The sequence below is a fragment of the Narcine bancroftii genome, chromosome 13 (assembly GCF_036971445.1).
Source record: "Narcine bancroftii isolate sNarBan1 chromosome 13, sNarBan1.hap1, whole genome shotgun sequence".
In the NCBI taxonomy this organism is placed as follows: Eukaryota; Metazoa; Chordata; class Chondrichthyes; order Torpediniformes; family Narcinidae; genus Narcine; species Narcine bancroftii.
Genome location: NC_091481.1, coordinates 53789082 through 53801125, shown reverse-complemented (window position 1 = coordinate 53801125; position 12044 = coordinate 53789082). Strand labels below are relative to the sequence as shown.

The 12044-nt window shown below is 46.6% G+C and overlaps 1 protein-coding gene and 1 non-coding gene across 2 annotated transcripts; both read right to left on the bottom strand.

Annotated features, from left to right (window-relative positions):
- Positions 1–431: 431 nt before the first annotated feature.
- On the bottom strand, positions 432–9291 carry rpl3 (ribosomal protein L3). Its single transcript, XM_069909546.1, has 10 exons — positions 9203–9291; positions 7704–7896; positions 5403–5571; positions 5023–5158; positions 4069–4255; positions 3655–3815; positions 3175–3276; positions 3001–3096; positions 1890–2009; positions 432–567 (listed from the first exon to the last, which is right to left on the bottom strand). The coding sequence occupies exons 1-10, from the start codon at positions 9203–9205 to the stop codon at positions 523–525; spliced, it is 1212 nt and encodes a 403-aa protein (XP_069765647.1). The 5' UTR covers positions 9206–9291; the 3' UTR covers positions 432–522.
- Positions 3888–3980, bottom strand: LOC138749133 (small nucleolar RNA U83B). The gene has a single exon (XR_011348441.1). It is a non-coding gene; the product is annotated as a small nucleolar RNA U83B (small nucleolar RNA).
- Positions 9292–12044: the final 2753 nt, after the last annotated feature.

Here is a 12044-nt window from a genome sequence, read left to right as displayed (position 1 = left end):
AGGCAGAGTTGATGGGCTGAATAGCTGATTTCTGCCAGTCTTGTGGTCGTGCAACTCACCTCTGCATTAAATTAGATTTACCATAGGCAAATTTCCAGTCATTCCAGATCCTACTGCATCCCCAACCTTAGTGTTACAGCACTCATGCTCACATCGATGCTGTCAGGTTTGCACCAGCTTATACATTCTCCCTATGTCTGTGTGGGTTTTCTACCACCATTCAAAAACCTAAGGGGTTGTAGGTAAATTGGGGGAGATTGAGCAGCGCAAGCTCATGGGCCAAACGGGCTTGTTAATATGCTGTAGGTCTACTAATCCAATATACTCATTCTGCCAAGCAACTAAACCTTTTTTGACCAATACATGCTGGCAATGGCCTTATTAAATTCCATGTTGACAGCATAAAAACTAAAAGATTATTCTTACAAATATTCTTTGCTTTTTTTTTTAAATATAAGAAGTATTTATTGATCAACTGCAATCACTGCTGATTCAAAGTCACCATTAAAATTGGCCCAAAGTTTATGTAGCTTCCTCCTTTGCAATTCGGTCCTTCTTCAATGGTCCCTGCAAGAAAGATGAATGTAGGATGAAGAGCAAGACCCCCAAGAGCGAGTCAGAGCAAAATCTCACGACTAGAATGCCACGTGCCACAAATAAAGTGGGGGGGGGGGGGGGGGGAAGAAGAAAATTGTATTTTTGTTTCCAATAGGCATTTGAGACTATAAAGCATGCCTCTCTCGGGAGTACTGATGTAGTGTTTGGGTGTCTCGTTTGAGAAAGTATATCCTGATGCTGGAGAGGGTTCAAAGACTTACTAGAATGACACCTCATCAGATGTGGAACATTAAAAATGTCTGTTCAGAGCATCGTGAGACTTTACAACTTGTTGCTGCAGGTAGCTGTAGAAGCAAAGTTGTTGTGCATTTAAAGCAGGGATGAACAAGTATTTGATTAGGGCATCAATGATTACAGGGAGAAAGCCTGAGAATGGGAGAATGGATCAGCTCATGATGAGAATGGCAGAGCAGACTCAGTGGACCTCTTCTGTTCTATATCTTGGTGATTTTGCAAGCTTGCAGTGAAAGTTGTAATGTACGAATGTGGGCAGATTAGGGTACTGGCACAAGTCAGTCTTTGAACAGGTGACAAGATGTACAAATATACCAGAGGAATCTCTGGACAGCTCTCAAATTCACTTGCAGAGGGATCAATGGACAGGTGACGGATAGGAAAGATCAAACTAACAAGGTAATGGGCACAGATCTGGCAACATATATAAATGTAGAAAATGGACAGGAAATGATTAGCCAAATCGAGAGACTTCAGGTGCAAGAGGGATCAGGAGCACATACCACAAAAGATTATACCATTAAGGAAAACCAGATGCCATTGTTTGTGCAATAGAATGGATACAAAAATGATGTGCCCTTCAGTGCACGGCACATTATCAATGGCCTATTCAACAAAAAACATGCTGGTTGCAGTACAATGATTCATTACTTTGGAGGGTTGGCTTCATCTGCTGGACTCCTGGGTGGGACTGGATCTTTGGGACATTTCTTCATACAGGAGAATGTAAAATAAGTCAAGCCAAATGCAACCATTTTCTGAGCCAGTCCACATTTTTTCAAAAGGCTGAGAAGCATAGTCTGTACTTCAGGTAAATATTCTTGATAGGAGAGGCCATAAAAAGCTGCTTATGCACATATGACTGGAGTAGGTGTGAGGGACCATTTTACCCCATTAGAAAGCAAACTGATTGCCAGAGAATTTGGGAAGATCACACAGCTCCTTTCCTTTGCTTGTTCTCTGCCTCAGTTGGAATTTACAGAATAGCAGGACTTGCTACAGAAATTAACAGTCATGATTCTAAGCATCTCACTCACCATGAACGCCTTCTTCTCTTCAATGGTCTGGAAACGACCGTGACCAAATTTGGAAGAGGTGTCAATGAATTTCAGGTCTATCTTCTCCAGGGCACGGCGGCTAGTTTGAACCAACAGTGACTGCAGAGTGCAAGGGAAAAAAGTAAGTGATCTGCAGAAGACACTGACAGCTTGATCTGAACTTAAGCATGCAGGTAGTCAACCTGTTCACAAGACTAGAAACCCGGACCAATTATTGTGAAAACAGTCTCTCCAGTTAGCACAACACTACAGCACCAGCATTCCACATTAGAATCTGGCACTGTCTGCAAGGAATCTGTAATTTTCCCAGTATCAGTATGGTTTTCTTAATGGGTACTGTGGTTTCCTCCCACCCTTTAAAACGCAAGGGTTTTTGGGTGACATGGGCTCGTAGTCTGGAAGGGCCTTTAGACGTGCTGCATGCTCGTCCAAATTTAAATGACAATTCCACCAAAAAAAAGGAATTCCATACATTGATTGTACCACTCCAAGGAAGGATGGAGTATAGTATTTAGTGAAAGCAGATGCCATTGTTTATGCAATAAAACACAATACTAAAATACAATGATCTCTTGGGAATAAACCAAGAGCCAGCAAAAAAAATTCAGCCCTAATGCTCCGCAAATCCTCTGGACAAAACCATCTATAACCCCATCCCTAAATAAAATAGGGCAGCATGGTGAGCATAGCTGTTAGCACAACACTGCTAAGCACCAGAGATCGAATCTTGAACTGGCTGCAAGGAGTCTGTACATTCATGTGGGTTTCATCCCACCATTCAAAAAAACATACTGGGGTTGTTGATAAACTGGATATAATTGGGGCAGCACAGGCTTGTGGGCTGAAATAACCTGTTATTGTTAATGGCTGTATCACAAAAGAGACAGTCTCAAATTAATGGGTACACTAATATCCTCCATGGAATACACTGGATGGTCAATCATGACCTCGACTCTGTTTTGGAAATCGTACCACAATTTGTCTAACTGGCAAATGCAATCAATATTCAGTGCCAAGATTTCCATCTGAATGAATGGCCAAGCTGCAATGTAGCAGGAAGAATCAAGATACAATAAAGCCAAGCAATCACCTTGCGCAGAGTGAGCACTCGCTTCTTGGTCCCAACCACACAACCTTTCAGCATCAAAAAGTCGTTGGTCACTTCACCGTAGTGGGGAAATCCTCCCTGTTGAAACAACATCCCCTGTTAGAACCTGAAGCCTACAGCGGAATGGTCTACACAATGATAAATTTGTCAACCCACCAGAGGATTGATGCTCTTGTCTGTCAGATCATATTCAGTAGAAGCATTGTTTTTCACTAACTGGCCATCCTTTGTTTGATAGCCTGATCCAATCCTGTAGATCTGCAATGGGGGGAAAAAAAATGTTAAGTTGCAACTTTAAAGAGATTTGGAGGATTGCCTTGTGACATTAACTAGCCTGATGCAAGGCAGCCTTTCTCATCCAGTTTTGCCCACAAGTAGCAGTCGCAGGACAGTAGTTGGTCATCTACATCAACTACACTTGATTTGCTCACCAAATAACTTAGCTGGGATAGTGGATTAGAAATCCTGTAAAACCTCATCATAAGCACTGAGAAATTTACCTGCTAAATGGGCAAGAAACTGTCAGGTTATACCCAGCAATTTCAGAAGTGTGAGAGGCTCATTAAAGCTATTTTGACTTGGAGCAATTAAAAAAATCTTTCCCGTTTTAATGCCTTTTTAATCCCCCACGTTTACCTTCTTGTTGATCTCCGTGCGGTGGTGATATCCCTTCTGACCTGCACGGGCTACAGAGAAAGCCACACGGGCAGGATGCCAGGCTCCAATGCAGGCAACCTTGCGCAAACCCTTGTGAGTCTTCCTCGGCAGTTTCTTTGTGTGCCATCGGCTTGTCACCCCTTGGAGAGAAAGGACAGCCATTAGTGATGGACACCAGCTCTTAAAATGCAGCTCATTGATTCATTTCTGGAGTGGGTCTCAGAAGGAAGGCAGCATGGAATTTCTCCTCATCAGAATCAGGTGCTTTTACCAGCACTTATTCCATGTTATCATCACAGTTTTACTCAATGATCAACAGTCATACATTTTACCATAATTACTTTCACGTGCAAACCATGTATAAACAGAATTGAGCATGAAGTTCATTCCTACCCTTGAAGCCATGGCCCTTGGTTACACCAATGATGTCTATCATCTCATCTTGACCAAACACGGAACTGATAGAAACTTGCTGCTCCAGCCTCTCCCTTGCCCAGTCAACTTTATCTGCAATTGTTCCTCCATTCAACTGGATCTCCATGATGTGGGATTTTTTCTGACGCAGAGGAAGCAAGCGCATCTGCAGAACAAAAATTAACAAGTTAGAGCTGGAATTCAAAGAGGGACAATATGGGCATTCCTCACATCACCCTTCTCTCTAACCCCCACTGAAGCTTCACATCTGACCTCTGACATTAGTCGTTTTTATTTAATTTCCCTATTAATTTTTCTGGCAACATTTTCTTCATGGATACCCAATGCAGGATCTTGATTAGGAGATGGGTGACATTCACCTTTGGACAGGTGAATGAGAACCTGCAATTTCAACCATTAAAGTACAAGAAAAAATACACCTTGCTAGAACAAATCATAGGTATCCTTGTCCACATCTCATTTTTTTTTATATAAACTGCAGCTTCCCAATGTGCATTTCAGTTCATTTTCATGGATCATTCTACACCCATAGGTCAATCACTGAATTGCAACCCTGGAAGGTCTTGTATACTGCCTAAAGAAATCTCTTGGTGCCTGCCACATTGACCACCACTATCGCCTCAAACCGTGCATCTTGGCGCCTCACAGTTCGGCGGGCAGCAACCTCCTTTGAAGAAGACCGCAGAGCCCACCTCACTGACAAAAGACAAAGGAGGAAAAACCCAACACCCTACCCCAACCCACCAATTTTCCCTTGCAACCGCGTCTGCCTGTCCCGCATCGGACTTGTCAGCCACAAACGAGCCTGCAGCTGACGTGGACATTACCTCCATAAATCTTCGTCCGCGAAGCCAAGCCAAAGAAGAAAGAAGTAACACGATGCATTTAATTGCACCAGGTCCTGGAACCTACCTGTGTGTGAGCAATGACGCGAATAACTTGGCAGTATTTCTTCATGCTATTCAGATCCTTTTCCAGTTGCTTCTTGCCGTCTTCATCTTGCCACTTCTTGCAGTACTTTGTGAAGGCCTTCCTTTTGCACTTGTACCTTGAGGAAGAGATAGAAAACATTGGCGCGATCCCTCATCACAACAGTGTGAGCGGAAGGAATCAGCACCACCAAGGGGCAGCTCTTTGTTGGGATGAAAGGACATTTTCCTTCAACAAGCAGAGCCAGAGCTCATCAACCTGTGTTTCCACAGTTGAGCGGAGCTGCTGATAATCAAATCCAACGTTTAACACTGTTCTGAATTTACAAAGAATTTACAAACAAAATTAATTGGCACGTTTACCAGTTCTTGTAGAAGCGCCTCTTGCATTCATCACTGATGTGCTCCGCAAAGATAGTTTTGAAAGTACGAAGACCACGTGGAGTTTCAACGTAGCCAAGAAAACCAATGATTACCATCGGAGGAGTTTCAACTACTGTTACTGCCTCTACCACCTCCTTCTTGTTCACCTCTGCAGAAAATCAACAATGTCAAATAGTATTTCTTCAAACTCCTCCCCCCGCCCCATCTATCTCACCACAGGTGACAGCCCTTTTGCCAGAACATGGCAGTCGCACCCATTATTAATGGGCACAACTACTGCCAACTGCTTCAGAGACGCAAGAGAAAACCCAGTTGCTAAAAACAAATGTTATTTTTAAAACCACACTTGTCAGGAAACGACATTCAGCAAATGCCACAATTAGTGGCAGTATGTCCGCCCGTCGAGGTTATCATCATGTGTGGTACAAGTCATCACCTTATTCCAAAAGTCCAATTGCTACAAGGATTATAAACGGGACCATACTTCTCCCTGAGTTTCTTAAAAACACATTTTATTTGCTGCCCACCTCAAGTGTTAACACACCTGCCTCCCACTGCTCCCTTAGGACAATGAATGTGAATTTGCACTGATCCAATAAACTGTAAGGAGTTTGTACATTCTCCCCATGTCTATGTGGGTTTTCTCCTTGGGCTCCAGATTCCTCCCACATAGGTTATTGTGATGTAAAATTGGGGTGCAGACTCGAGAGCTGAAATGGCCTGTCATCGTGCTATACCTCTAAATGTTTAAAAATCAATTATTCTACAACTTGCATGGGGTTGCTGAAGGAAAAGGCCACTGGTAATAGTGAGCACTGTTCCACTACACAAGTCCTGCAACACTGCATTAAGTCGACATTCAAAGCCTCACTTCCTAATGTTTCAAATACATTAGGGCCTCCAAATTAGAATTCATTTTAAGTCAGACCATGCTCATGCACATGTCCTTGACCCTCGTGCAGTGCCAAGAACAGTAGTTGACTATACTCGTCAAGAGTGAAGCTCATGCACTTGATTGAAATGCATCAAGCTGAATATTTGGCATGAGTGGGCTACTTTGGCAGCAATATTTTTTATCAAGTTATTTTTACAGTTAATTGGAGCAACTTACAGGGGCAAAAGTAAACTCAGCAGGTCAAAGAGTGCCCTTTATATAGCAACAGTAAAAATACATAACCAACGTTTTGAGCCTTTCAAGGAATGGAAAAAATGTTTGCAAGTGTCTGAAGATTCATAGGATTCTTTACAGAAGGATGCAGGAGCAGCAGTTAGTACAGCACCATCAATCCAGGTTTGTTCATTCTCCCCATGTTTCCTATGGGTGCCATGGTTTCCTCCCATCCACCAAAAACATCAGGTTTGAAGGTTAATTGATATATTTGGGCAGCACAGCCTCATGGACCAGAAGGGTCTGTTGTGTACTGTATCTATAGTCTTTATCTCACTTATGGTGCTTGTCATTTTTATTCCCCACAACCAGGCTAGGGCTGGTAGAATGGGGAGGAGTAAGTAACCCAGGTAGGGGCAGCTCACAGTAGAGGCAAGGAAGCCATTTAACAAAATAGCCAACACTACAATGTACAGCAACAAAATGTACATAAATTATTCATCTTTGTTGCAATTCAGGCCCCTGTCTACATTTCGCTCATACCTTAAATGGCGGGCTCAAGCACGAAACATTAGTTATGTATATTTATCTTTGCTAAGTACACTGACCTGCTGAATTTATCCAACATTGTGCTTTGGCATCACTTTAATGTGGTGCCTGCCACATTGACCACCACCAGTGGGCTGATATCGCCTCCAACTGTCCATCTTGGCGCCTCAGTTCGGCAGGCTGCAACCTCCTTTGAAGAAGACCGCAGAGCCCACCTCACTGACAAGAGGAAAAACCCAACACCCAATTTTCCCTTGCAACCGCGCCTGCCTGTCCCGCATCGGACTTGTCAGTCATTAACGACCCTACAGCAGACGTGGACATACCCCTCCATAAATCTTCATCCGCGAAGCCAAGCCAAAGAAAGAAAGTTTTACTACTGTTCAGGAATCCTGATAGTCCAGCATTTTAGCTCACTCACAAAGCACAGCAGTTCAGGACAGAAATAGGCCCCATGGTCTCTGCACCAAATGCAATGCCTAAACTAGACTAAAACTCTACTGCTGCCATCATATAATCCATGTCCCTCTACGCTCTGCATATCTATGTGTCTGTCTTAAATGTTACTGAAGTTTCTGCTTCCACCCAAGAGGCCGACTTGTTTCTCAGCTATAACTACTCACTTGATCCAGGTCTGTCCACATCCCGCACAATGTGGGTCATGCCAGCCTTGTAGCCCAGGTAGGCAGTCAAATGGACAGGCTTGCTGGGGTCATCCTTGGGGAAACTCTTCACCTTGCCCCTGTGTCGGCGGCACCTCTTGCGGGGCAGGAAGCCCAAGGAGCCATGCCTGGGTGCTGAAAACTTGCGGTGAGACTGGGGGGGGGGGGGGGGGTAAAGAGAAATAGGAGAAATTAAGCAATCTCCACCGAAGAATATATTTAAAAAAACACAAACAAAAATACTTCCAAACATGATCTGTTTGGGAAACTTTGGAGCTAGTTTATTGTCATCTGATTGCACGAGTACAATTCAATGAAACAGCAACCTCTGATCCTTGGTGCAAAACATGCAGATAGTCAGAATTTATTGTCATAAACAAGTCATGAACTTCAATGTTTTGCAGCAAACACTCATATTATAACCACCTTACTATGAAAACAATAAAAATAATATTGCACAAAATGTAAGGCAGTCTTTGGTTCATTTATTATTCAGCAGGGAAGAAGCTGTCCTTGTGCTGCTGAGTGCTTGCTTGTCTTGCAGTCTCTTCTTCCTGACGGCAGCAGGATAGACACTGCCTCATGTCGATCGATGGCCCTGGACGGAGCGAAGTCTGGTGTCCGTGACCTCGCAGGCCAAGGTAACAACCCTCCGGGGTTGATTTTAAAACCCCACAATGCTGGAAAACTCTGGTCGAACAGAATTCTCTACAGAGCAAAGTGACAACCAACTTTTTCAGACTTCAAGGATAGAGGCTGCTTTTTTAAAGACATCGCCTCATGTCGATGGCCCTCGACGGAGCTAAGTCTGGTAGATCTTTGCTCTATTAAGGGCACTGACCTGCAGAGTTTCTCCAGCATTGCATTTTAACTTCTGATGCAGTCAGTGCATACAATACATAAGCAGGACAAAGGTTCACATACACACGATAATACTGTAAATATTGTTCCGGGGAAGGTTAGTGAGAGCAGCTCCTTTTGGTGACTCAGCATTTCTTCCCCCCCATCCCAAGGTCTGCATTTTAATCTAATTGCCCAGAGATGTCAACCACTGTCCAGGGCCCAACCCAGTGCAGGCCCTGGCCCACGTTTCCCGACTCCATTTTAAAGTTAGGCGCCCTATTCAAAGCGCCCCATCAAATACTCCTTTTAAAAGAAACCCCGCGGAGACGGCAGCCTGGGCGCGACCCTACACCCCCCCCCCTCCCCACCAACGCAGCAGCGTATGCCGGCGGAGGGACCCAGCGGGGAGACCCGGACGGAGCCGGGCCGAGCGGCGGCCGCCATTTTGCGGCCAGTGACCGGATCACGGTCGATCACGTTCAGCGGCCTCACCTTCCCAAATATCCCAGCAATATCACCGCCCCGTTACTAGTAAAGGCACTCCGCCTCGAATGGCGGGCGTCCGCGGAGCCGCACGCGTGCGGATGGCGGGGATGCAGAGCAGATCCGCCACTCACCATAATATCGACCCCGCTTGTCCAGAACGAGAGAGAAAGGGGGCCGGCCGCGTTCGCCTTTTTATATCCGCCCGTGACGTCACTTCCTGGTCACGCGGGCCCTTCGGCCCTCAGTGCCAACCCACAGTGTACTTTCACTTTTCATTTTTTTCCAGATGAAAAATATTTTATTTTACATTTCTGTTTCATGCTCCACAATGAATGCAACGTGAAAAACGATTTTTAAACATAGTTCACATTTTTACAGAAAATTTAGAATGCACAGTCACCAGGTGTGTCACCCTCCTGGGACCCAGGTGCGATTAGTGGGGCAAAGGGGCCTCCAGCACATCACCCAAACTAGTCTCCTCCCCCCGCCACCAGCTGTCAGTCTCGCCCGTACCCCCCCCCACCACTGTCAATTGCGCTCCCCCCCCACCACTGTCAATTGCGCTCCCCCCCACCCAAACCACAGAAGCCGACCCCTCCGCCCCCGCGGCAGCAACCCCTCTCCTCTCTACCGCGTGGCAGCGAACTCTCACCCCCCCCCCACTTCTCCACCCAGGGCCTTGACAGCGACCCCTTTCTCCCCCGATCACCGCAGACACTTCAGCAGGGGTTTTCCTGTGACGCCAGTGGGTCGGCCATTTTACTGTTCAAGCTGCCAGTCAACACATCCTGGATAAGTTTAACTGGGTTCCCTGACTACATCTGAGGGAGGGCAGGGACCCAGATGACTTTGGACTATGCTGACCCTTTCAAACTGAGTGGGACACTAACCAGGCAATTTTCCCAGTTAACCCTATTTTACAAGGCAGGTTGAAAGCTCCTACTGTCCCATGTTGTCAATCACAGCCTTGCATGTCTTATGTTATGTGATTTTATCATTTATTATCATAAAATCATATATGATTTCTTTCACATTCATGGTTACCCAGGCCTCAAAGATTGTGGACAAATGAGGAATGTTTGAGGAAGAGCATCAAAGCAGAATAGCCCCCACTCCTTTGACAGGATGAAGAATCCCAAGAGAGGGCCCTGCAGGGTAGGATTTGAGCAGATATCCAATCTCCAGCCGAAGGTCTCACACGATGACAAGAGATGTGAGAGGGTGTCAGTAGTAAGTGGGGCTCCCGAGAGGCCTCAGGTCAAATCAAGATTGCAAAGGTACAAACTGACGAAGTAGCGTTCTCCGGTCCTCGATGCAAAGCGCGCAGACACACAGCAGACATAACACACGGTACGGACAACAATAAGCAAGCAGGATGTATTAATTTAAATTAAAATTCGATCTCCAGCACGGGAACAGGCCCTTTCTGTCCTTGAGCCCATGCCACCCAATTACTCCCATATGTTTTGAAGTCTGGGAGGAACCCACAGCACCCAGGGGAGACCTGCACAGAAATGGAAAGAACGTAAAATCTCCTTACTGATAAGCACGCACATACACACACACTTGGGTCGTAGGTTTTATATCGGAGTGGCCTTCTCCTATGCAGGTTTCTTACCCGGGCTGGAGGGGCCTGCCTCCCCTCCTAGGTCGGTCCATACTGCCCGGACCGAGGCCGAGGCCGCCGCAGTTCACCCTGTGCCTGGACTGGGGCCACCGCCTCCCACTCCCTGCCCGGACCGGGGCCTCCGCCTGCCTCACTCGACCGAGGCCGGGGCCGCCGTCTCCCCCTTGCTCCTGCCCGTATCGGGGCCGCCGCCGTCTACCCTTCGCCCGGACCGGGGCCGGGGCCGCTGCTGCTCTCCCTGTGCCCGGACTGTGCCCGGACTTCTCCATTAACAATGGCGTGAAGCAAGGCTGTGTTCTCGCACCAACCCTCTTTTCAATCTTCTTCAGCATGATGCTGAACCAAGCCATGAAAGACCCCAACAATGAAGACGCTGTTTACATCCGGTACCGCACGGAAGGCAGTCTCTTCAATCTGAGGCGCCTGCAAGCTCACACCAAGACACAAGAGAAACTTGTCCGTGAACTACTCTTTGCAGATGATGCCGCTTTAGTTGCCCATTCAGAGCCAGCTCTTCAGCGCTTGACGTCCTGCTTTGCGGAAACTGCCAAAATGTTTGGCCTGGAAGTCAGCCTGAAGAAAACTGAGGTCCTCCATCAGCCAGCTCCCCACCATGACTACCAGCCCCCCCACATCTCCATCGGGCACACAAAACTCAAAACGGTCAACCAGTTTACCTATCTCGGCTGCACCATTTCATCAGATGCAAGGATCGACAATGAGATAGACAACAGACTCGCCAAGGCAAATAGCGCCTTTGGAAGACTACACAAAAGAGTCTGGAAAAACAACCAACTGAAAAACCTCACAAAGATAAGCGTATACAGAGCCGTTGTCATACCCACACTCCTGTTCGGCTCCGAATCATTGGTCCTCTACCGGCACCACCTACGGCTCCTAGAACGCTTCCACCAGCGTTGTCTCCGCTCCATCCTCAACATCCATTGGAGCGCTCACACCCCTAACGTCGAGGTACTCGAGATGGCAGAGGTCGACAGCATCGAGTCCACGCTGCTGAAGATCCAGCTGCGCTGGATGGGTCACGTCTCCAGAATGGAGGACCATCGCCTTCCCAAGATCGTATTATATGGCGAGCTCTCCACTGGCCACCGTGACAGAGGTGCACCAAAGAAAAGGTACAAGGACTGCCTAAAGAAATCTCTTGGTGCCTGCCACATTGACCACCGCCAGTGGGCTGATAACGCCTCAAACCGTGCATCTTGGCGCCTCACAGTTTGGCGGGCAGCAGCCTCCTTTGAAGAAGACCGCAGAGCCCACCTCACTGACAAAAGGCAAAGGAGGAAAAACCCAACACCCAACCCCAACCAACCAATTTTCCCTTGCAA

What these genes read in the sequence shown, in the direction of transcription:
- rpl3 (XM_069909546.1), bottom strand. An exon ending in TGTGGACAGACCTGGATCAA is followed by an intron (nt 5,572 to 7,703) that starts GTGAGTAGTTAT and finishes GATTTTCTGCAG; the next exon opens with AGGTGAACAAGAAGGAGGTG. An exon ending in GCGTCATTGCTCACACACAG is followed by an intron (nt 4,256 to 5,022) that starts GTAGGTTCCAGG and finishes TTTGTTCTGCAG; the next exon opens with ATGCGCTTGCTTCCTCTGCG.